A 23,979-nucleotide genomic window follows, 5' to 3' on the forward strand; every position below is an offset into this window, starting at 1 on the left:
AGCTTGCCTGGACTCAGCCAGTCCCCGCCCTGCCCTGCCCTTCACCCCTTTTCAGATGAATCAGCCCCAGGCACTTGGTGATTTCTTCTTGGGCCCTGGGCCCGCCCCTCTGCCTGCCCTCCTGACTTCCAGCATCCTCTCCCTGGTCTGGCTGAGTCCTCTGCTCCATAGTAAGTCATTGACCAGAGACTGACCTCAAGTCACGGACCTCAAGGAGGCCACGGGCCTGGTCCTCGAGGCTGATGGGAACAGATTAGGTGGACAGAAGCCAGGTGGATCTGGCACCCCAGAGAAGAGGCTGGGACCCCAGGGAGAGGCCTGCATCAGCTGGGGAGGGAGCCAGCACCTCCCTCCTTGCAGTCCTGCCTATGGTGGCCCTCCAGAGTGGCTCTGGTCCCTGAGGGTGAGGGATCTTGGCATGCCATGGGGTATCCACCCTGCTTTGCACCGTGGCCTTTAGCAGACCCAATGCTCTGGCCCGTGGTCTCTCCACCGCTTGGTACCTGCCAAACAAGCTGTAGGGACAAGCAGGCTATCACCAACAGGCTGTGCTGCACCCTCCTGGGCAAAGAGCTCTGTGAGCAGAGGGCGGCCGACATCACTCAGGCTCAGGGACAGCCTTCCCAGGTGGGTGCGGCTTGCAAGAGACTGCCTGGTCACTCCCACCCTGCCCTTGGGGAGCTGGCCAAGTGCATCGGGCTCCTGGCAGTGGGGAGCCCAAGTCCCTCCACCCCTCTTCTTAGCTGGTGGGGGGGGCGCAGGACGGATGTGGAGGAAGGACGGTGTTGAGTCGCTGTGGCCACCAGGCCCTGTGGAACCTTCTCTCCTGCTGCTGGTCAGGGGTGGGTGCCCACCCCAGGACCGACACAGTCTGCAGGCTTGGGCGGCATCGCAGACAGCCCCGTCATCAGGCCCTGCCCCCCACACGCCACTCCCGCGGCAGCAGTAACGACCCCTAATGTGTGTCGAGCCCGGTACCCGACTGTTGTTCCTCACGGCAACGCTGTAGGGCTGGTACCCTGGCAACCCCGTTGGCAGGGAAGGAAACTCCTGTTTGTGGCGTACTTTAACCCACATCACTTAGATGTTTTTTATCCCCCTTTTACAGGAACCAGGGCTCCAAGGGGCCACGACTTGCCCACATGTATTAGTGGCTGGGCCCAGGACCAGGCCTGGATTCTCTGACGCCAAGCCCCGCGCGTTTCCCACTCTGCCCCTGCAGTAAACCCGAAGTGCTAATAAACGAGCACATTGATACATAATTAATCCCACCTTGGATCCCTCTGTTCTCTCTCTGGGGAGCTCTGAGCGCTTCCCAGACGTGATCTCAGGCATCCTCCTGAAGCCCAGAAGAGGGAAAAGGAGGCTCTGTGCAGAGAGGGGCTGTGGGTCTAGAAACCAGCCCTCTCGCCGTTCGGGCTGTCCCTGCCACACACCGTGGCCCCCTGCCTCTGGTAGGGCAGATCTGGGGCAGGGAGGTGTCTCTCGGGGCCGCCCGCCCTCTTCCTCTGGTCCCTTTGGGGTTGTGCCTGCGTGAGCCAGGAGGAGAGAACCTGGGGTGAGGCCCAATGCTGTGTCTTAAAGGGAAGTCATGACATTGCCGAGGCTTTTTATAGTCTTCCTTCCAAGAAGCTCTGGCTACTTCCGGTTTGTTCTCACATTCCGAGGAAGTTGGCAGAGATCGATCAGGGTCACAGGGAGGGAGGCAGAATGCAGACCTGCGGGACAGGCCCTTGACCAAGCCATCCTCCGCCAGTGGCCCAGGAGGCAGCCCCGTTCCTGTCTGTGTTGTATGGTGAGGGACCGAGGCCAAGAGACTTCCCACGGTCACTAGGTCACGGGCAGGTCGGTGACCGGTGAGGTTTGGTTGACTTCACAGGCCGGTGCCCTGAAACCGCTGGGCTGCAGGGCGGCCTCTCTGGCCCGTCTCCCTCCCAGGGCGGCCGTGAGGTGCTGCCCTCCATGCAGGGAGAACGGGGCATCGAGGTGAAGAGCCCCTCAGGCAGCAGGACCTCCCCGAAAACCTGGTCACGGACCTCGCTCCGTTCCGCTGCCCTCAGGCAGATCACCCAGCACCCCCTCCCTGCCACAGTCTCCCCATCAGCAAAACTGGCCCGCCACACTTCTTCCCCGCTTCACCCACGGCGGGGTCGTCGGGCGCCAGTGAGGCCCCGTACGCACTTGCGGCTGCAGGAGCAGTTCAGGACGGAGCTTGGGTCTGGCGGGTGGTGTGGAGAAGGCCCCAGGCTGGACGGCAGGAGCCCTGGGTTCCGGGCTGGGCTCTGCACCGGCTCCCTCGGGGCTGTGCTCACACGCCGCTCCTTCTCAGGCAGCAGGGATTCCGTGGGTTCCTGCCACCTGCCAGGCCCTTTGCTGGGAGCTAGGGACACAGCAGGAAGAAGAAAGGCAGGGTCCGTGCCCCCCCGGGAACCACACCCGACGGGGGGAAGGGGCTAGATAGTAAACAGGCTAACAGACAATGGCACTGGATGCAGGAGTGACAGTGAGGTGATGGAGAGGGATGGGGACGGGCGCACCTGAGATCCGGCTGGTGGGTCAGAGGAGCCAGGTTGGAGCTAGGATCGGAGTGACACAAGAGACCAGCCACTGGAAGACTGCAGCGGGTAAGGGACACATCCGGGCGCGGGGAGGCCTGAGGGCCTGGGCGTTGAGATCGGGCACACTTGGCTGTATGAGGGACAGAGAGAAGGCCCGAGCACTGGACGGTGATCAGCGAGGGCAGCGTGGGAGGAGACAAGGCCAGGCAGGCCAGCGGCACGAGAGGAGCATTTTCTAAATGGGGTGACTGGAAATGGTGCTAGGGGGGTCAACCAGCAGACAGACGTGCTCTCTCTGAACCTCTGTTTCTCCTCCCATGTGGGCTTGGCATCCCATGAGAGGCCCCCCCTCGACCCCCCCGAGCTACGGTCCCCTCCCCATGGTCGTGTTTGGGGTCAGAGCTTGGTAGCAGGAAGGGCAAGGAGCTGACTGTTCAGGGGAGACGCCTCCACCCTGGGCAGCGTGAGCACAGCCCAGGGACTGCCCCTGAGCCGATGCTGCCCAGCTGACACCTGGGCCTGCTGCAGCCTGGGGACAGAACTGGGCTGACCTGACAGTCGGCTTCCAGGAGAGTAGGTAGATGTTGGGGTGGGGCGGGCTGCCCCAGGCCTGTGTTCTAACGGTGCTCCTCCCGCGGGCGGGGTGGGACCAGGGCTCCGTCCGTCCTTCCCTGTCCGCAGGAAGTGCTCCAGGAGCGTGACGGCCCCTGGAACCAAGATGGCTTGCTGTTTGTCCAGTTGCACCAGGACCATCTGGCTGGGGCGTCCTTGACAACACCCTCTCCTGTACTGCCCCCTCCCATCTGTCACCGTTGTCCGCTGCCCCGACTTCTCTCCACCCTCATGCCTGCTGTGGCCCGTGGTTACTGCTGACAAAGCTCAGACTCCAGGGCCCTGCCCGGGCTGGGCCCACTGGCCTTTCCAACTCGGTCCTCCTTTTTGCTCCCATCCGGTTAATCTGGTCTGTGTTCTGTCTTTCCTGGTCCCCCTGCGTGGGTCCTCCTGCTGAGGGGCGACCTCTGTGTTGCCCCCCTCCTGGTGGCCTCTTGACTCTGGCTTGTCCTTCAGACCTCAGCCCCGGCTCCCACCTCCTTACTCGGGCTCTGACGGGCTACCCCCCCCTGAGCACTAGACACGGAATTTGTCATTGCTGGGTGTGGAGATTCGCTTCAAGTCTCTCTTTTTTTCTGGCCTGTGGGCTCTGTGAAGGCTGGTCCCGTGTCGGCCCCTGGCGTGTTGCAGGCACTGTATCTGTTGGATGTCCGACAGATAGCCAGACGATGGCAGCGTGCGCACATTTCATTTTAACTAGGTTTCACCTGTGTTCACACCACCCAGAGCCCACCCCCGGAGCTGTTCCTAGGCTTTCTTCCTCTCGTCTCCTCCCCTGCCCCAAGCCGGGGAGCCTGGGACCAGACCCTGGCCATGTGTGATGGTTGGGGGCTTTACCACTGCTCGGCCCGGGGCCACCTCCTGTCCTGTGCTCCTGGATCAGCCAAGCCAGCCAGGCTCCTGGAGCCTGGGCCTGTCAAGGGCCTTTCGTGCAGAAAAGGACTCACTCGGACGCATGCTAGCGGCTAGAAGAAGGAACAAGAACCACATGTTCTAACAGAGCGCTCTCGAGGCCACCCAGAGAGGCTTTCAGGCCGATGGGAAGTTTGGAAATCAGGTAGAATCTCGGCATCAGAGTGGGACTAAGGCGGTGCAGAAGGGGGCCCAGGGTCAGGTGGTTTGGGAGCCGGGGCCCCTGGCCTTGGGTGCCACATCTCCTTTGCAGGCCGGCCAGGCCTCTGCTCTCCAGGGGCCGGGTGCCCTCCACACTTGCCACGAAAGCGGTAGCAATGCTGGTCATAGGAGGCTCAGGGTTGGAAGCCACAGCTGCCTCCCTCAGTGTCGGGGTTTCCCGTCCCCGGTCAGGGCCCTGCTTGGTGTTGGCGGGCTCCCAGGCTGCGAGGACGTTCTAGTCAGGCAGGCTCTGTCGAACATGGGCAGGGAGGGGGCACCCAGGAGGCCCCGGAGCCCACAATTCTAGGTCACCTCCTGCAACATCCAGAGGCAGGAGTGGTATTTATAGCAGCCAGCGGCCACCACGGGTGGGGAAGTCAGCAGGAGCTGTGATGCAGGCCACCCCCCTTCAGGTCCCCTAGCTCCCGCTGACTCCCTCACCGCCACCCTCCCGCTCCAGAGCCTTTCTGGGACAAGCAGTGAAGTCCGGGCCTGCTGAGAGGATAGGCATTGTCACACTGCCTCCCCAAGCCCTGGAGGAGCTGAGGTGCCACTTTCTGCCTGGCAGGAGCCTCGGCCTCTGCCGGTCTGGCCAGGACCTCGTCCGTCTCCACCGCCCCAGGTGGGCATCCTGTTAGCACTCCGTGCCTGGCCCTGCCGGTCTCTCTCGGTGCTGTTAGCTCTTCTTTGAGAGGTTCATTCTAGGAGTCGCCAGCAGCTTTGCAGACCTTCCTGGGGCCAGCAGGGGGCAGCGAAAGGCCTGCCTCGTTTCCCCTGGTGGCAGGCAGTTAATGGGCGGCCGTGGGCACCTGCCCCGGGGTGACTGGGAAGAGGCCCCCGACCACATGCCTGTTACTTCCTCCCTGCTGTGTCCTCAGTAAGTGGGCCAGAAGGACGGCAGCCGTGGTCACCAGGGCCACACCCAGGGAGCAGGCAGAGAAGCAGAGGTCACAGAAGTGACAGTGTGACGCGGCTAGGGCCTCGTGTGACGCCCCGGAGGGTGAGCCCTCTGGGAAAGAAAGTGACACCAGACTCTCGAGTCCAAAATCCAGCCAGGATTCTCTTCCTATGCAGACAAAAGCGGGTCCTTGGGTCCGGCCCAGGCATGAGCGGGCGGAGGAAGGCTGATGCTTTTCAGCTGCCCGATGCGGTTACCCCCATGGTGGAGGCCTGGGCTCCCCTCCCGGGCTCGCCCCATTTCCAGACTGTTGCCCAGGGTCTCCAGGCCCCACCCCCTAGGCCAGGAGAGAAGCAGGGGGGAGGCCGAGCTTTCTCCCCGGGAGCACCTGCGTGGGGGTGGTGCCTCAGACACACCAGGAGGCTGCAGGAACTCAGGCCGTGGCTCTCCTGGCCAGTCCTGGGCTGATCATGCAGGACGGGGCTTAAGGCCAACTGGGGACGGGCCCTGAGCCTCACCAGGGAGGGGCCTCTGAAGTGAGAGGGCCATCTGGAGAGGAGGAAACCCCTGCACTCGCTCAGTTCTGAGCAGACAGGAGATACAGTCGGGAGCAGGAAATAGGCTTGTCCGATGGGCAGGGACGGAAGGGGCGGCGGTCGGTGGAGAGCTTTATAGCCAGTGGTTGGCAGTTTTAATCGTATTTAAAGGGCATTTCGGAGCCATGATAGGCTTTTGAGGAGGGGGTTGATTTAATTAAAACCATAAACTGTGTGTACGTGTAGCTGATGCTACCAAGCACCCGCTCCGTGCTAGCCCCTGCTCTCAGCACTTTACAGCTTTGAACTCACTTTGTCCTCACAGCAGCCCCACGAGGAAGGCTCTGTCATCACCATCCCGGTTTACAAATGTGGTCGGTTCTGTAGTTGATTGGTCCTGGGAAGTGGGCACTGTGCTCAGTGGACCTCTGAGTGAATAGAGACACCAGGACAAGAGCAGGTCTAGGACCTTCTGAGCCCCCACCCCCTCTTGGAGGCTTATGGCAACTTGCGCTTGGGTGCCCAGCTTTGTCCTGCCCAGGAAGGTGGGAGGGAATGGGGGGGGGGGAGTCTGAAGGACAGCAGAGTCGGCCACAGGCCTCAGTGAGAGGTCCTGGGTCGATGCTTTCTGTGACCCCTTTCGTCCTCAGGGCTCAGGCCAGGCAGACACATGTGTGGCGTCAAACCAGTTTGGGCTCCTGCCTGGGGCCCCAGGGCTCTTTCCTTGGCCCTTCTGAAGCAAAACCACGTAGAATTCTAAAAGTCAAGACCAGAGTGGACCTGAGAGGTCATCCTGTTCAGTGCCTCTCAAATGTTTTTAAGACTGTTTAGTTCAAAGAAAATGTCACAAGAAAACCCAGTATGTAGAACAGCTAAAATCCGCTCTGACGACATAGCCTACAAGCCCCAGGAAGCCCTTGCCCTGCCTGCTGTGACCACTTCCCCTTGTCTGGGGGTCCCTGAGGGTTTCCGGAACCCCGCTTCAAAGAGTGTTGATATCCCTTCACGGGACACGGGAGAGGAGGGCCACATGGGGCGCGGCCTGGGCCGGGCGTGTGTGCCCTTGAAAGCAGAGCGTGCTGCCCCCATCCATGTCCCGTGGGGGGCAGGGGATGTTGGCACTCGCTGTTACATACGGGAACTCTGCAGACCTCCTCCCCTGGGAAAGCGCTCGTGTTACATTGTCACTCGATGCCCGCCTGCTTCCTTGATGCCCAGGGAATGGTAGAAGTGAAACCCGATCGCCAGGCGGCTGGCCTGTGCCCTAGATGGCTGGGCTGCCCACAGAGGTGGCCACTTCTTGGATCCTTGGCCCGTGCAGACTGTGGAAGGCGTTTTCCCCAATGTGGGCCAGACCCCGAGACCCAGCCCACAGCCTGAGGAGGTGTGACAGGACCATGCTGGTGCACGGTATGCTGGGCTTGGGGGTGAGAGCTTCCAGAGTTGAGGTGTCTGGCTGGGTGTGCCCACTTAGCATTCTCATTAACAACCTCATTAGGGGGCCACTAATGAAGTGGAAGGTGCTAATTCCTCTCAGAGGTGTTGCCAGCACAGGGATGGGGAGCCTCCGCTTCGGGAAGCTCTGGGAAGCCAGGCCAGGGCATTGCAGTGAACTGCCTGGTAGATGGGGCAGGGGGGCGGGGCACTCCCAGTTGGTGGCTTTTACAGAGGCCCCTCAGGAGGCTGGAGGGGGGGCGGGTACGGTGAAGACGACGACAGACTGGACAGATGGGCATGAGTAGTGGGCCTCTGCCCCTCGAGGCATCCTGAGTTTGAGCCCTGGGATGTTCTGAAACTCAGACACAGATGCAGAGAATTCCAGCAGTCGCACGGGCATGGCCTCGGGCCGAGCCCCGTGGTACAAGCTGACCCGTGGGATAGTGATTCCCATCTCACTGGCTTGTTGTGGATGAAAGGAGGCAGGGCCGGTAAAGCCTCAGCATGAGAAGGTAGGGCTCCCGGGAGAGGGAGGTCAGGTCATCCTGTAGGTTGGCAAGGATAAGAGCAGGCGCGCGTCAGCCTGGTAGCCGGGGATAGAGAGCTGGGCCTTTCTGTTTAGGAGGGTTGTCCTAGATGGCAGAGGAGTTAGCACCCCTCCCACACCTCGGGGGCAGGGGCTTGGTGCAGTGAAGACAAGGTCTGAACACTCAGGAGACGCGGTCAATAAATAAAAATAACGGCAACTAGTACTTTCGATGAGCTGAGTGCTTTATATGTGTTACTTCATTTACTCTTCGTGACTCCCTTTGAAGCAGGGACCTTCGCTATCCCATTTTGCAGATAAGGAAACTGAGGCTCAGAGAAGTGAAGGTCACGGACAAGTGGAAGTGATAGAATCAAGATTCAAACCCAGGGCTACCCCACTCCAGGGCTGCAGGGAAGGCAGCGGCGGGCTCATCCGTTGGCCACCAGCCTCCAGGTCTATGCACTGGGGGGAGGGAGGGTTCCAGAGGAGAGCAGGGTGGACCTGTGAGAGCACGTGGGGGGAACAGGGGCGATATGGAAAGGGCTCGCCCTGGATGGAAACAAACTTGGGTTCCCCCCACAGACTGGCAGGAGGAGCTGGCCTGGGGCTTAGAGACGGCCAAGCAGCACCATCAGGAGGCTGGAGAGCCCGCCTCTCTGGGCCATTCCAGGGTACCTTTGCCCCGGGCACGGGAATGAGTGTGGGACACGGGCCAATTCCTAATTTCAGGGAAATAACCAGTTTCTGAAGAAGAACTCAGAAACAAAGCCTGGCCTGACTGAAACCTGGAGGGACCCCTTTCACTACTGGAAACAGGTCCTTTGGGCCCACGACTGAAACCCCCAGAGGGAGGAGCAGGGGAGGGGGGCGGGGTGGGAGGACAGTCCAGCCCGGCTGCCAGAAACCCTCCGGGGCCCTCCCTCCTCCTTCCCCAGCAGCCAGTTGTCCTCGCAGAGCAACTAGCAGGAGACCAAAAGCCCCACTTGATTCCCAGGGAGCTGGCTGGTGTCAGTGACAAGGCCGGTGGCAGATGGCAGATCCTGTTTGTTGTAGAAGAGAGGAGAATAATTAGCGTGAGAATGAGAAGCGGGAGCCTCAGTGATAAATGGAGCCCTGATGAGGGCTTCTCAGGAGGGGCTGGGAGCACAGCCTGGAGCAGAGCCTGGCTCTGCCTCTTACTAAGTGACCTTGGGCAAGTTATTTGACTTCTCTGGGCCCCGGTTCCCAATCCTTCAGATGGGGTAAGACTAGCACTTACCTCAGAGGGTTGTTAAAAAGGTTAAATGAAAATCAAAGGAAGTCGTGGGGCACCTTGGGCGGCTCAGTCGGTTAAGCGTCCAACTCTTGATCTCGGCTCAGGTCATGATCTCGCGGCTTCGTGAGCTCAAGCCCTGAGTTGGGCTCCGTGCCAGTAGTATGGAGCCCGCTTGGGATTCTCTCTCTCTGTCTCTCGGTCTCTCTCTCTCTCTCCCTCTGTCTCTCAAAATAAATAAATGAGCGTTTTAAAAATGTATGAAAAAAATAGAGGTAGTATTTGGGAACGGCTCACTGCAGTCCTTGGCATGTAGTAAATGCTGTGTAAGATTAAAAAAGCATAGGTGTTAAAATAATTGTTGGACGGCAAGCAGGCCTGGCCGCCGGCAGTTGGGGCTAGTCCTCCTCACTCAGTGCACGCGGCCCCAGACTGCGTTTCTGTGGAAGGAGCTCTGGCCAGCAAGCCTAGCGGTGACGTGGAGAGAACAGAGCACATAGACGCGGCCTCAAAGCCCGACTTGGCCCCTCACTCACTAGACTGTTTGAACCCCCGGAGCCTCAGTTTGCCCCCATGCGACGTGGGAACAGCCATACCCACCCCTCGGGTTGGAGTGAGGGGCAGGGGAGGCACCTCCCCTTCAAGGCTGTCCCGGTGGGGAGGACGGAGAAGGCGCTCGTTAGCCTAAGACTCAGGGGGCTCAGGACACAAGTGGCGGCGGGTGCCCCTCCTGATCCCAGACGCACCAGGCGCCCTCTTCTAGTCCCAGGGCCTGCGCCTGGGAGGGCCCATCTCATGCTGAAATCCGGCCCCAGCCCTGGGCAGGCTCAGCTCTGCCTTCTGCTCCGGCACAGCTGAGGCGTGGAAAGCAACAGCTTTTGGGTCCCTAACTTGGGTGGCACACACCCGGGCACAGGCTGGTGGCGCACGCGGCCCCCCAGCCCACGCATGCTTTGTCTCTGTCGCCTCCTGCGGCTCCTTCCCCCTTCCTGTGCCTTCCAGAGCCCAGCCTCCACGTGGGGCCAAGACCCCAGGAAGGAGAAGGGGCTTTCAGGGTGGAAGGGACATGTGGGTCTCAGTGTCTGTGTCTGGGAAGCGGAAGTCCGACGGAAGGAGGCGCAGATTTTTTTTTTTTTTTTTTTCCCTTTCAAGTAACTCAAGGAGGCTGCTTGAAATCCCAGCTCGGCCTTGTCCTTGTCGTGGGATCCTTGGGCAAACGCTGCACCTCCGCGAGTCGTGGTTTCTTCATCTGTGAAGCGGGGGTAACCGAAGCTAGAATAAGACGACATTTACAGTGTTAGCTCTGTGCTCTCTCCTGGCTCCACAGTCTGCTGACCTCGAGACAGGCCATGGGACAACCACTCTGGGCTCAGGCGTCCTCATCCGCAGAACAGGCCGACACCCACTCTCTCCCGCGTGGCCGTGCGACCGTGAGTCCGCAGCCAGATGGAGACCCAGAGAGTCCTTTATGGTTTTCCAAGGCCCTGCCTCCTTGCTCTGTAAGGGGAGCTTTGACGCCAGCGCCTGAGTTCAGAAGCAGGCAGTTGGTTGAGTCCTGCTCCTCAGAGGCAGCACGGTGGCGAAGACACGGCTTCCAGAACCAGGCTGCCTCCCAGAGCTGTTATGAGGACGAAGAGAGATATGTTTACAAGGGGCTTAGACGAGACCCCAGACTTGGTAGGCAACTAACAAATGCCAGAAGCAGCAGAAGGACTGAGTCCCAGACTTACAGGCGGGCCATCTCCTCCCCATCACCCTGACACCCTGGAACCACCCTGCCGTCTCAGGAAATCAGAATCCGGTTTCTGCGTGTTGAGCCCCTCCCCGTGCGGGTGCTCTCACGGAAGCCACATAAGTGACCCGGAAGGTTAACTAGCTCTCTAACTAGACGTGAAGCTGAGAAGTGGAGGGGTTAGGATCTGACCACCACCGAAGCCCGTGCTCTGGACGTTGATAAGGAGGGGCAAGAGCCATCTGCCAGCACAGTTTCAAGCAAGAGGGTGGCCCATCGGCGAGCCCGCCCCAGTTAGGATAGAGCCTCTGGGGGCCGCCATTCACCCTGCAGGCTGCCAGGGGCCCGGCCTCACTGTAGTCATTCCGCCCCCAAGTCAGATGCCCTTCCCCCACCAAGACTAGACAAGCTCCAGCATCCAACACAGAAACAATCTGAGCCAGACCGAGAGAGCCTGGCAGACAGCACGTGCCTGTCCCTCTCACCTCCTGATTTCAAAGCCCTTTGAAATCCCATTCATTGTGGGCACCAAAGATCAAAATACCCTGCAGAGCTAAAAGAGCCCTTTCAGGCTGCCCAATTTCCCTTTTTACTTTGGCCACCAGGAAGCATGGAGTCTAGTAATAGTCTTACATGTAGTTCCTCTGAGGGCCTTTAAGTCTTACCCATATGCAACTGATTCCCCCCAACCTTCTGTTTTGATTTCCTTAGCTTTTGTTCTGAAGCTTGTTTGTTCTTCAATCTATAGTCCACCTCTTCCTTGTTTCTGGTTCCTCTAAGGCACATGCAACCATTTATTGTGAAATTAAGTAAATAATAACATAAGCACAAAAACGCAAGCCTCCTATTAATTGCCCATGGTCGTCATTCTCCAGAGGAGGAAACTGAGGTCTGGAGGGGCAGTGACACTCCGGCCTGGGGACACTGCTCTTGGGGCAGGACTGGCGGCTCTAGGATCTGGCTAGACCTGGCCCAGTCGCCAGCCTCGGCAGGCAGGGGTAAACTGAGGATCCAGGGAAGGAGGACTTGGGTCTGAGGTCTCTTTTCTGTCCTCTGCCAGCTGAGCTGCAGAGTAGTGGGGACCCTGCCATGGGAGGTGGCGGGCGAGCCAGCCGTGAATGACTCTGTTTGAAACTTATAAGCGGTTGATACCTTCTTGTGGGTGGATCTCGGGCAAGGGAGCGCATGTGGAGCGGCCAGTTTCTAAGAGGGTTATGCGTCAGGAGCACGAAAGAGAGATCTCTTGCAGGGAGCTTGAGGAGGGTGTGCGTGAGGAAGGGGGAGGGAGGGAGCCCGCCCCGGGTCTCTGGGACTGTGTGTCCAGCCCCGCCAGGCGTGACACCACAGGGCTGGAAGTGTGGGGAAGCCAGGAGCCTCTGGGGCCTTTCTGAACCTCGGTTTCCTCACCCATAAAAGGGGGCGATGGGACTGTTTCTGAGCCCCTCCTAACTGACATTCCTTCATTAGGTGTGGGCCTTGGGTGGCAGTAGGTATGACCTGTGTCTCCCACCCGCAGAGTCTCTGAGCCTCAGTTCCTCCTTCGGGAATAGTGCTGGCAGGGAGGATTTGCTGGGCACTTGGCTGTGTGACAGCTGCTGTCTTAAGTGTATGGCTCATTTAACCCTGTGACTGTTCTGAGGGTAAGTACTGTTCTCAGCCCATTTTGGAAACTGAGGCATGCAGAGGTTAAGTAACGTGCCTAAGGTCACACAGACAGTAAGTGCGGAGCCAGCTTTCAGGCACGGTCTGTTTTTAGAGTGTGCAGACTGAGTGCTGTTGTCACCCGCCTCCCTGCTGTGAGACCAGAACTTGGGACACAGGAGATGCTCACCTGCTGTCAGGCCCTATGGTTATCCCTCCCTTCCAGCTCTGGCCAAGTGGGAGATCTCATGGGCTGACCTGGAAGCTGGGGGTGGCCCTAGACGGCCTCCCAGAACACATCACCCTGTCTCCTGTGGGTGCCGGGCTCATCCTGGCTCCGGCGACCTGACCCTACTCCTGTCTCCCACCAGCCCTGGGCCATCAGGAGGACAGATACAGCAGCCGTGCCCTCCTTCCTCACCTGGGGGCTCTGGGCACCGTGCTGGCTAGGACCAACTGTGGGAGGGCTCTTCTCCCCAAAACCGGCTCCCAGGGCCAAGCCCAAGGGGACCTTAGGATCAGAGGATGAGGCCCAGCCTGGGGCGCTTTAGCCAGCAACCTCCCAAGGCCCATCCATGGTGAGGGCAGGTTAGCCTGTCTGGGCTTACACCTGTTCAGTAAGGCCCCTGCCCGCCAGCTAGAGCCAGCCATGGGCATAGACAGCATCTGCCCAGACGTCAGCACCCAGTCACAGATCACCCTGCCAGGAAGTCCCCAGAAAGCCCCCCAGGAGCTGTCCCCCCAGGACAGCCCCACAAATGGATGCTTCGGGTCTGCCGGGGCCTGTGCAGGCCCCAGTGACATTGTCCCAGCCAGTTCCAGCTACAGTGCTCTCAGGAGGGGTGTTATCCCAGTTTTGCAGGCAAAGAAACTAAAGCCCTGGACTGGTCAGGAGAGCCAGAGGAGGGGAAGACGGTTGTCCCTCGGTGGTCAGGGGAGGCACTGGGGTGGGACATTTCCCAAAAAGCCAAGGACATGAACTAAGAAGGAAAGGAGCCCTGTCCTCTCTGGCACTATGACTGGAGGAGAGGTGTTGCAGCAGCTTTGGCCGGGCGGGGGGGTCGGGGGGGGGTGGGGAGGGCCGCACCTGTGGTTCAGGACACTGAGGCCGGTGCCAGGTAAGACGTGCTCGCACCCCAGGGGCTCCGAGTGTATGTCAAGCACCGCAGGACCCAGGCCCTTAGGGACCCCTGGTTGAGCCGGGGCAGGGATAGGCAGCAAGGCATAGACATGTTTACTATTAAGACACTATGCTCAGGGCTACCCTGGGATGAGAGGTCTGGGGGTCCCATAAGGGAGCAGCCTGTTGTACCTGTCAAGAGTGGGTTTCAGAGAGGCCATGACTTTGGGCCGGCCTGGAAAGGTGAGTAGGATTTTGCCTGGCAGAGGAACTGGAGCAAGCAATGCACGGACTCTTCCAACAGGGTGTTTTTTAGGGCGATGTAAGTTTTGGGGGGAGTTGGGAAAGAAGGGTGGGGCAGTGTGAGGAGGGGATGGAATCCCCCGCCCACAGCCAGAAAGAACTGACTAGCTTCAGGCAGGCTCTGTACTTGTATCTGCCTATGCCCTGGATCCCCGGGAGTTGGAGAGCATTTTCCTGGTCCAGGACTCAGAGAGGGCCAGGCACCCGCACAAGGTTGCACAGCCTGCCAGCTGGAGACTGAGCCACTGTCTGAGGGGCTTGGACTTTATCCTGCAGGCATGGGAGCCCTGGAAGGTTCTAAAAGTAGCAGAGAGCCTGTACCTTTTTAAAAAAGAGTTTTGTATTTTCAGAAAGAGGCACTCCCCAGGTGATTGATACTTAACTTGGGAGCCTGAATCACCAGCGGGGAAATGGGGCTTTGTGGATGGGGGAAGAAAGGGACCACCAAGGGCTACTCAAGTCAATCCATCCACGTGAGGGGGGTCTTGGTACCCCATTCAGACCTGCCAGAGCTGGGGGCCTAGCCAGGGGCCTTGGGGAGCCCCCAGAAGTGCCTCCGTTCTTCCCCCCTGGAGGAGGCACCACTTCTGCCCCAGAGATGCCACTGGTCCGGGGTGAGGAGGGGAGGCTGTGAGCCCCACAGATGCAACTGTTGGAGGGCATCGACCCTGTGCCCCAGGGAAGGAGAGCGAGAGGAGGTGCTTTGTGGCAGCCCCAGACCAGGAAGTAGCCTCTGGCCCCCCCCGCCCCCCGCTGAGACATTTCCTGCAGATGAAATCACATCCCCAGCAGGGGAACAGGCCCCCATTGTGAAGGGCTGGGGTCTCAGAGAAAGGGCGCCTTTCAAGCCCTTAAAAATAGCAGCCCTGAGATCCATGAATCCACATGGAGTGAAGCGGCCCAGCCTCCCCCAACGGCACAGGCCCTGTGACCCCCATCCCACACCGTGACCTGTCGTTGACCAGCCACAGTATCCACTAGCCCAGGCGGGGGAGGGGTGGCCGGTTCCCACCCACCCCCACCCCCTGGGCTCACAAGCTCTTCCTCTGCCTTGCCCACTCCCTGAGCCCCTCCCTGCCATTATCCAGCACCTCTGGGGCCTCTGCTGACATTCTGTCCCGTGGTCCTCCCCAGAACTTTAGCAGGTGGGGTCAAGCGACATTTTACAGATGAGGAAACTGAGGCACGGCTAGTAAGTCACACAGTTAGTGGGTGTCGGGGCCCCGGTTTGAACCAGGCAGCCGGGGCACCCGGCCCTGTGCCAGGATCCTGGGGTGGTGGGCTGGCCCCGGGTACAGGCTGGAGGAGCAGGGCACCCGGTGGGATCAGCCTGAAGGAGCCCTGCCTTATGAGCTGGGTGGGCACTGGCAGCGGCCGTGGCTGTCGGCCTCAGGCCGGTTGCCCCCTGAGCCTGGGCAGAGGCTGGCACTGCGGGCATCACTCCGGTGGCTTTACAGAACTGACAGGCCTTCGGGCACCTCCGCGGGGCCAGGGGCCAGGCTCTCCCCATTTCCCGCTGGAGCGCAGGGAGGGCAGGGCTGTGCGCACACACGCAGGTCGCGTGTGAGTTCGCAGGTGTGAGGTGAAGGAGTGGCAGCCAGTCTAGACTCCTAGAGGTGAAGGGTGGGGATGCCCCTTGGGGGATCGGGGAGGGCCCTCTGCAGGGCACCCCTCCCCCGAGAACACGATGGGTGGGTGGCTGGCAGAGGCAGGACCCTCCAGCCCCCCCTGGGACGGCACACCCCTTCCTCCCGCCACCGCAGGGGTCTGGGCGGAGTAGCGCTTAGAGGGGATGGGAACTGCAGCACCTGCTGGGACCCAGCTGGCCCCCTGCGCCACCTGGAGACGGGAGGGGCTGGGGAGACCCGCAGCTGAAACACCAGCTGTTGGCAGCGCTGGCCGGCCCCAGCCCCTCCTGGGACCCACCGGATGGAGCCCCGGCCCTCCACCCCCGGCCACCCCACCCCACCACGCGGCTCCCGGGCTCTTCATCCTTCTCCCCACTTCCCAGAATCCGCGCTCTGACTCCTCCTTGGAGAGAGTGGGATGATGTCACTTCCTGAGGGGGGAGGAGTAGGCACGACCCCGACAGGCTAGCCCGCCCGCCCGCCGGGCCGCCAGCTCGCGGGGAACAGCCTGGCAGCGGCTGAAGTGGCTGCACCAGGGGGAGAGAGAGAGACGGGCTGGTTTGGACATGCCGGCTGGCCCCCCGGCCCCATGTCCCCTCATCCAGCCTGAGGGCCGTGCGCACCGGCCGGGGGATACCTGGTCACTTGCTTCCCGAGTGATGCTGGTCTCCGAGGACACTCGCTTTCCCCGGAGCCGTCACCGGGGAGAGGAGGAGGACTTGCTGCCCGCCTCTGGACCAGGTGCCATGTAAGCCTCTGGGCCTGGGGGCAGGTGCCCACCAGCGGGGGCGCCCACCCCCCCTACGGCAGGGAGTCCTGTGCACAGTTCAGCACAGGGCTACCCTGGAGCCCCTCACCAGCATCTCCCCGAACGACCCCCCTGTGGGGAGCCTCCTGGCCTGCAGCACTACCCTTGCTCCTGGGGCTCTAGGGAGTGGGGGTCCCTGGATTCTTGGGCACTCCTCCCTGAGCTTGCCTGTGGCGAATTTGAACTCAGCGGCTTCGGAGAGTTTTGAACTGGGCAGCAAAGGTTGCGCGGCTCAGCGTGGGCATGGAAGGTGTGGGTGCCAGGAGGACAGGGTGCCCTGCAGGGCCCAGTCACTACCCTTCGAGTAGAGGGGCTGGATGGCCCCCATCATGCTCCTGACCCCGGATCCCAACTGTGCCCCTCCCTACCAAGGGGCATAGCTGTGGTTAGGCATTCTGCCTGATGAGTGTAAAATCAAGTCACAGAGCACACTCCCAGGGGTCCAGCAAAGCAAGAAACTGAAGAGCTCATTCAACAGCTCCTTGCTGAGCACCTACTGTGTGCTGGGCGCCCTCCCGCCTTTACGCTCGGCCCATGTACGCCCTTACCCCCACCTTCCCCAAGGTCTTCAGCCTTCTGCTTGTTTGTTTTGGGCTGAGAAGCCCCCATCCCACCCCAAGGACTGCACGCACTGGCCAGATCTGGAAAAAAGGCAACAGGGGAGCCGGGGGCTTCCCTGATCCCACGTAGGGAGAGGCAGGGGGTGAGCCCAGGTCTTTAACGGAACTGGGAAGTTACTGTTGCGGTGACCCCAGGGAGAGCCGGTCCCGAAGGGCCAGCGCCAGTCTCGGGGACAGGAGAGTCCTCAGGCATAAGGCCAAAGCCAGCGTCTAGCTGCTGAGGTCCTTTATACTGGCTCTGGGGGTGTGAATAGGGCCGGAGGTAGGTCCTGCCCCGGGATGGATCAGCATTTCCGATGGCCTGGAAGCCCGTGGGCCGTGGGGCCTGGGAGAGATGCTCGCGTGCCGGCCACGCCTGGCCGAGGAGTATGCCACAGCAGCCCAGGCAGCCACAGGGTCCTCTGCTGTCTTGCAGGAGGTGAGCACCAGGCCCGCTGAGCCTCTGCAGAGCCGCCAGCCATGCCCGGGATCGTGGTGTTCCGGCGGCGCTGGTCTGTGGGCAGTGATGACCTCGTCCTGCCGGCCATCTTCCTCTTCCTCCTGCACACCACCTGGTGAGTCTCGGGGCCATGCCACAGGCCTGGAAGAAGGCCTTCTGGCCATCCGTGCTGCCCCTGTCATGCTCCCAGCTCCTAGGAGTTGGTGTCTGGAACCCCCACCACCTAGGGACATACCCACGTGGTGCCCAGAGGCCTTGCCTGGCCACCCCTGGCCCTGGCCCCGTGACTGGGCAGGGCCGCCGCTGCTGTCCCCCCGCAGCTGGCGGCTGGGCTCCCTGTTCCCGGCCGCCCGTGTCCTCAGAGGCACTAGATAGCAGGAGGACGGTGCTCCTGAGCCTGAAGCCGTGAAGCCCTCCAGCCGCCGAGTCCTGGCTGGCCAGGGAACTCGGGAGGTGCCCGCCCGGCCTGGCCCCTCTCACGTGCGCGTTTCCCCAGGTTTGTGATCCTGTCTGTGGTGCTCTTCGGCCTGGTCTACAACCCCAACGAGGCCTGCTCCCTGAACCTGGTGGACCACGGCCGCGGCTACCTAGGCATCCTGCTGAGCTGCATGATCGCCGAGATGGCCATCATCTGGCTGAGCATGCGCGGGGGCATCCTCTACACGGAGCCCCGCGAATCCATGCAGTACGTGCTCTACGTGCGCCTGGGTAAGGGCCACCCGCCTCGGGTGGGGGCGGCTCCGGACCACCCCCACCTCCACCCTCCTCTCGCGCTCCGTCATTCATCCAGCCAACATCTGGTGGGCACACGCGATGGGCCAGGCCCTGGGCCAGCACCAGGGTCCAGCGGCGAGCCAGCAGGCTTACTGGGCTTACGTTCTGGACCAGGGGTGGGCGGACGGTGGCCTGAGGGCCACGTCCAGCCTGCCGTCTGTTTTTGTAAATAGTTTCATTGGAACCCAGCCACACTCATTCGTTTACGTGCTCACTCCCTATGGCTGCTTTTGCATGACTCTAGCGGAGCTGAGTAGTCATGACCGAGAATAGGACCCACAAGCGTAAGATACTTACTCTGGCCCTGACAGAAAAAAGTTCTTTGGCCCCTGTTCTAGGCCAAGTGCGTCTCTTCAGCTGCTTTGAAATCCTCCCCCAGGCAGCGCTCCCCTTCCCCAGAAGCCTCTCCGGGGCCCAGATTCGCTCCCTGGGGGGCCGGCCTGTGTTCTCTTTCTGGGCTTCGGTTCCAGCTGCTGTTCCCGGTCTTTCCTCGTGAACGCTTCTCTGGGGCTTCTGTGAACCGCGCTAAGCCCTTCCCCTTGCTAAGTGAGGGAGGAGCCATTTTTGGTCTCATTTTACAGATGAGGAATCTGGGGCCCCGGGGAGGTTAATTAGCTCCCTTCAAGGTCACACGGCTAGTGTGTGTGTGTGTCAGAGCTGGGGTTTGAACCCAGGTTGTTTGTCTCCAAAGCCTGGAGTCTGAGCTGCCGCGGGTGCTGCCTGTGGAGCCGGGGTCTCTAACGCTGCCCCGTGTCCCCACACCCCCGGCCTGGGCAGCCGTGCAGCCTGCTGGGGTTCCTCCTTCCTCCCTCCCCGAGTGCCGGAGCCTCCTCCTGGGGAAATAGCAGTCTCTGTGAGTGAACCCTCTCCCATCTAATTCTCCACAGTCCTGTAACGCAGACGTCATCACTCCATTTTACAGATGAGGAAACGGAGGCCCAGGGAATTAGGTAACTTGCCCAAGATATGCCTGATACCGGAGTTCACAGGCATAATTCTAAAATCCTGAAAGAACAGAGAAATGCCACTTCATCCTCCGCCTTTCCAGGGGGATCACCCTCTGAGGGGGAACCTCAGGGGCCCTTGGGCATTTAAGCTGGAACAGGTGGCGGGCACGCTGTGGCAGGACAGAACGGCAGCCGGACCGCCGTGCCCCGTGGGCCCTCTCTGCCGCGAGGCTGGTGGCCCTGCCGCAGGAGGGACCGGGCGGAGGTTCCGGGGGCCCTTCCCTGGCAGGCCCACCCTGGCCATCCTTCAGCCAGCACCCTGCTCTCCTTGCAGCCATCCTGGTGATCGAGTTCATCTATGCCATCGTGGGCATCGTCTGGCTCACTCAGTACTACACCTCCTGCAACGACCTCACTGCCAAGAACGTCACCCTCGGTATGTGACCCAGCCCCCCCCCCCGGGGGTTGGAAGGGACAGGGTCAGCTTAGAGAAGAGGAAGCTCAGGCACCTCCCAGGGCAAAGGGTTTCCGTGAGGACACTGGGCAGGATGGCGGTGGCCTTTATCCTGCGGTCTGCCATCCCGCCTCAGAGGAACCTGTTGTGTGCGGGGGACAGGGGGGCGCAGCCTCACCAGAAACCCACAGAGCTGGCCGCTCTGAACCAAGGGTGGGCCTTGGGGTCATGGCTCAGGGGGACTCGGGGGGGCTCGGGGACAACCAGGTGACCAGAGGCCGGGGCCGCGGGCTTCTGAGCCTGGCGGTGACAGGGAGGCTCTGGCGCCCCTTTCCCCAGAGCTGGCGAGCCAGGGAGGTCCCCCCCAGCACCTCCCCACCTTGTTTCCCACCGCCGCCCCGTAGGGATGGTCGTCTGCAACTGGGTGGTCATCCTCAGCGTCTGCATCACCGTCCTCTGTGTCTTCGACCCCACGGGCCGCACCTTTGTCAAGCTAAGAGCCACCAAGAGGCGGCAGCGCAACCTCCGGACCTACAACCTCCGGTCAGTTGGCTGGGTGGGCGGGCGGCCCCCTAGCAGGTGCGCGGACAGGTGGGCACAGCCGGCCCCGAGCCGCCCAAACCGCAGCTCCGCCTGTGTGAGCCACGGGCATTGGCCAAAGTCTTAGCGTCTCCCTGCCTCAGTTTCTTGGTCTGTAAAGCGGGAATAATGACAGCTCCTGCCTCCGACGGCTGCTGTGAGATTTAAATAAAATAAGCGGGAAGTGGTTAATGCTATGCTCACACGCTTGGTACGTGCTCAGTAAATGGGACCGTTGTTACCATTGCGTTTGTTTTCAGTGCTTTTTTGTTTTTCTTGTTTCTGTTTTCATTTATTTTGAGAGAGCACAAGAATGTGCATGCGTGCAGGGGTGGGGCAGAGAGAGGGAGAGAGAGAAGCCCAAGCAGGCCCCGCATAGGGCTCAAGAGCCCAATGCAGGGCTGGAGCTCACGAACTGCGCTACCGTGACCTGAGCCAAAGCTGAGAGCCAGACATTTAAACGACTTAAGCTCACTTAAGTGACCGAGCCGCCCAGGTGCCCCCATCTTCAGTGCTGCTAATCACAAGGGTCATAATAGCACGAAGCACGCATAACCCAAACCAAGCATCACGTGTGCTAACTGACGGCAGCTCTGTGAGGTCACCCCTATAACGCAGACAGGGCTAGGACACAGAAGTTATGTGACTTGCCTGAGTGACACAGCCAGGATATGATGGAGCTAGGCTCAAGCTTTAGGAGATCTGGCTTTAGGGCCCTTGCTTCTAACCACTTGGCTAAGCTGCCTCTATGATTAAGGGACCTAGAGAAGGTTAATCAAGGAAGGCTTCCTGGAGGAGGTAAGTTTTGCACAGCCTTTAAAAGAAAGGGGAAAGCTGTGCCATGTTAGAGAAAATGAGGGAGGGAATCGAGGGTCATAGTGATTCCTGTTTCCTGAAAGAAAAAGAGAGGGGAGGGGGGCTTCCAGGGTGCCCCGTGGTGACTCTACTATGACCCAGGCTCTATGAGGACCCCCTTTTGCACCATCAGTCCACTGAGTCATTCTCCAACCCTGGTGCTGTTAGGAGACCCATTCTATCGATGAGAAGGAGTTAGTCCCAGAGAGGGCAGGTCACTTGCCACAGGTCATGCTGATGAGAGTGGTCATGGCGACTCCGTCTCCAGGGCAGGGGAATCAGGAGCCCTCAGCCAGGGCCGCGGGTCCCCCAGGAACTCTCCCCACCCCGCCCTCCTGCGCCTCCACTCTGGGCTCCCCTCAGGCCCTCCACGTCAGCTCGGCTCAACGGCCAGAGCCACACCCGCGCCTGGGCTGGCCACCTCCCAGCCCAAAATACCAGGTCCCGGAGCCAAGGCCCTGGAGCCCGTTTTCCCTGGCGGTGCAGTGGGCCACCACCACCCCGTCCCATTTTCGCGCTCAGAGCCCACGCCCCCACCCGACCTGGTTTCTGGGCTCCTGGGGCCCTGGAAAAAAAAAATCTGCCCTCTCTGATTCTGGGTAATTGCCCTGGGGGCCCAGGGAAGCCAACGCCTTTGCAGTTGGGGGCTGTCGGTTTAATTAGAAAGTTTTCCTGTGGTTTCTGGCCCTGTGGGGGCAAGAGGCCTCAGAGCTCGGGGCTCCGACCTGTTGCGTCTTCTCCAGCTCTCCGCAGGGGTCGGGAGGGCAGCCTAGGCTGCAGCTTGGTTAATATGACCACCTCTCACTCGGGCTGGTCTCCGCTGGCCCTCCCTCAGCTCTGAAAGCCAACAGTTTTTTTAACAAGGACATTTTCAAGCCTGCCTGCCCTTTCTCCACTTCCAGGAGAACGACACTGACAGGTTATTTTAGCATCTGGAAGGAAGTCAGGGCCCTCTCTCCTTCCAGTGAAATCTCGTAGGGGTTGGGAGACAGATTATTCCCAGCGCTATTCCCTGGGAGCCTTGACCTTGGATCTTTGCAGGGGTGTCTTCCCTCCCTTCACTTTAGTGAGCCCCGGGGCAGAGGGGTGCTGGGTCCATGAACTTTCTATCCAGATTCAGTGTCTCTCTGCCGGTGTGGGTCTCCAGTAGCCTAACTGATGCATGAGGCCAAACCTGTCACTGGCTCCATCTGCCACCTGGTGGACCTAAGGGGTAGTGCAGTCAAGTGTATAGTCAGCACTTTCCGTCAGCCAGAGGCCCAGCAGGAAATACTCTTTAAAAGCCCATTAGATTAGAAAGAGTTAAAGAATGTGATGCTCTGGGAACCCAGCTTGCCAGCATGCTGTCCCTTCATCAAGCCCCTGGCAGGTGGGACGTTGGTTTATGACGTAAGGCTGCCCAGGTCCCTTAAGAGCTGGTAGATCCCAGAAGCGGCAATTCCCTTCTATCCTTCGCGCCCTTTCCTAACCCCTTCCTCTAGCTCTAGAAAGCTCTGTGGCTTTCCCTGTTCCTTGTGGCCCACTGCCTTATGGAGCCAGGGCTGCAGGAAGCAGCCCCTAGCTGCAGAGAGAATCCAACAGGCTCGGCAAGGAGGGCCTGGCCTGTCACTCCTGATGGATACTAAGCGCCTTGCAGCCATTCGGGGCCACCCCTATTAACCACCAAGCATCAGGATCTGAAGGGGCTGGAGGGAGGGGGAGGGCACATGTCACAAAAGCAAACCAGCCCTGTCTTGCTCAATCTGGAAACTGACATATTTAATGTCCGTGCTCTTAAATTCACACTCAAAACACCCCGATTTCTGGGCACCCAGAAATTGGAAGGGGCCCAGTGGATAATTGGCCAGTTGCTCTGCCTTTGGGTACAGACTCCTGGATACCCTGACTCCCCATCAGAGCAGCTAGACACATTGGGACGGGGTGGGGGGGGGGGTGGCGGGAATAGACAGGCGCCAGCCATGCAGATGAAAGGTGGGGGCCCTTGTCCCCTCTTATGTAACAGAGCCAAGGCGTTGAGAAATACAGAGCCTCATCTGGCCCTTAAACTCCCCCCAAATACAGGGAGGGAAATCCTTTCCAAGGGGAAGTAAGTCTGTCCAACAGGTCTGCTCTGGGTTTCACAGTGACTTGGCTGAGAGGCCCAGCACCCTGCTGTTGTCTCCCTGGGCTCATAGTTTGCACCGTTGGATACCCGAGCAGTCCCCAGTTTGGGCTCTCACCTCTGAAGCCCCCAGGCCCAGGCCTGTTCTCTCCTAGACCTCCTGCCGGGGAGCCCTTTGCTGCGATCCTGGGAACAGGCTGCCCTGTTTCCATCCCATCTGGACCTAGGCTCTTCCGGTCCCATCCCCTGACCTCACACATACCAACTCTCCCCCTCTGCCCCCTCTGCAGGCACCGCTTAGAGGAGGGTCAGGCCACCAGCTGGTCGCGCCGGCTCAAAGTGTTCCTCTGCTGCACTCGGACGAAGGACTCCCAGTCAGTAAGTACTGGGAAATCTCTCCCGTCAGGTTCACATCCTGCTGTCAGCCACTCCGGAGCCCTCACTCCGTGGCAGAGCCAGGCGGGGCGGGGCTGGTCGACGGGTGCCGCCGGGTTTTAAGCAAGAGCGAGGTGACAGCCTGCTCACACGAGGATCTGTTATCCGCTGACCGCACTCCCTCCAGCAGGCGAAACAGCCGGTCCCCTGCTTTGTCCAGGGGCGGAAAGGTTTCGAGACCTTCCATCCACCCCCTTTGGAACTTACAGCCTAGTTTGGGGAGGACGTACTGAAAAACCAGGGTGGCCTGAAAGCAAAGAACAGCATGGGAACACAAGTGACTCTGGGAGATGCTTCGGATCTGTCAAGTGCTGAGCCCCAGTCGCACCCAGTCAGCCTCCACACCCTGTGCTCCGCGGAGCAGCCGAAGGGTCAGGCCAGTCAGTGCCGGGCGCTACGGAAGAAAGGCCCGGTCAGCTGAGGGCGGCCCCTGGTGGGGCGGTAGGGCCCCCGGGGTCCTTGAGGCAGAGTCCCCCCCCTCCCCACCCCAGTGCTGGCAGGGCCCTTAGACACCATTTAGTGGCCCCTCCTCGTTTTACAGATCAGGCGGCTGAGGCCCAGAGGGCCCAGACTTGTTCAGCGTCCCACAGCTAGTTAGTGGCCGAGCC

General features: G+C 60.4%; 1 protein-coding gene across 1 annotated transcript in view; it reads left to right on the forward strand.

Annotated features, from left to right (window-relative positions):
- Positions 1-23,979, forward strand: part of DAGLA (diacylglycerol lipase alpha) — a 60,270-nt gene that overhangs the window by 20,582 nt on the left and 15,709 nt on the right. Inside the window, exons 2-6 of the mRNA XM_047071501.1 lie at positions 17,203-17,341; positions 17,723-17,934; positions 19,282-19,383; positions 19,806-19,944; positions 23,227-23,314. Coding sequence (XP_046927457.1) covers positions 17,247-17,341; positions 17,723-17,934; positions 19,282-19,383; positions 19,806-19,944; positions 23,227-23,314 — 636 coding nt within the window. The 5' untranslated portion in view covers positions 17,203-17,246. The remainder of the gene's footprint in view (positions 1-17,202; positions 17,342-17,722; positions 17,935-19,281; positions 19,384-19,805; positions 19,945-23,226; positions 23,315-23,979) is intronic.

Source organism: Lynx rufus, unplaced genomic scaffold, assembly GCF_022079265.1.
Source record: "Lynx rufus isolate CCGP_SWC_20201006 ecotype Redwood Valley unplaced genomic scaffold, mLynRuf1.p SCAF_9, whole genome shotgun sequence".
NCBI classification, from domain to species: domain Eukaryota; kingdom Metazoa; phylum Chordata; class Mammalia; order Carnivora; family Felidae; genus Lynx; species Lynx rufus.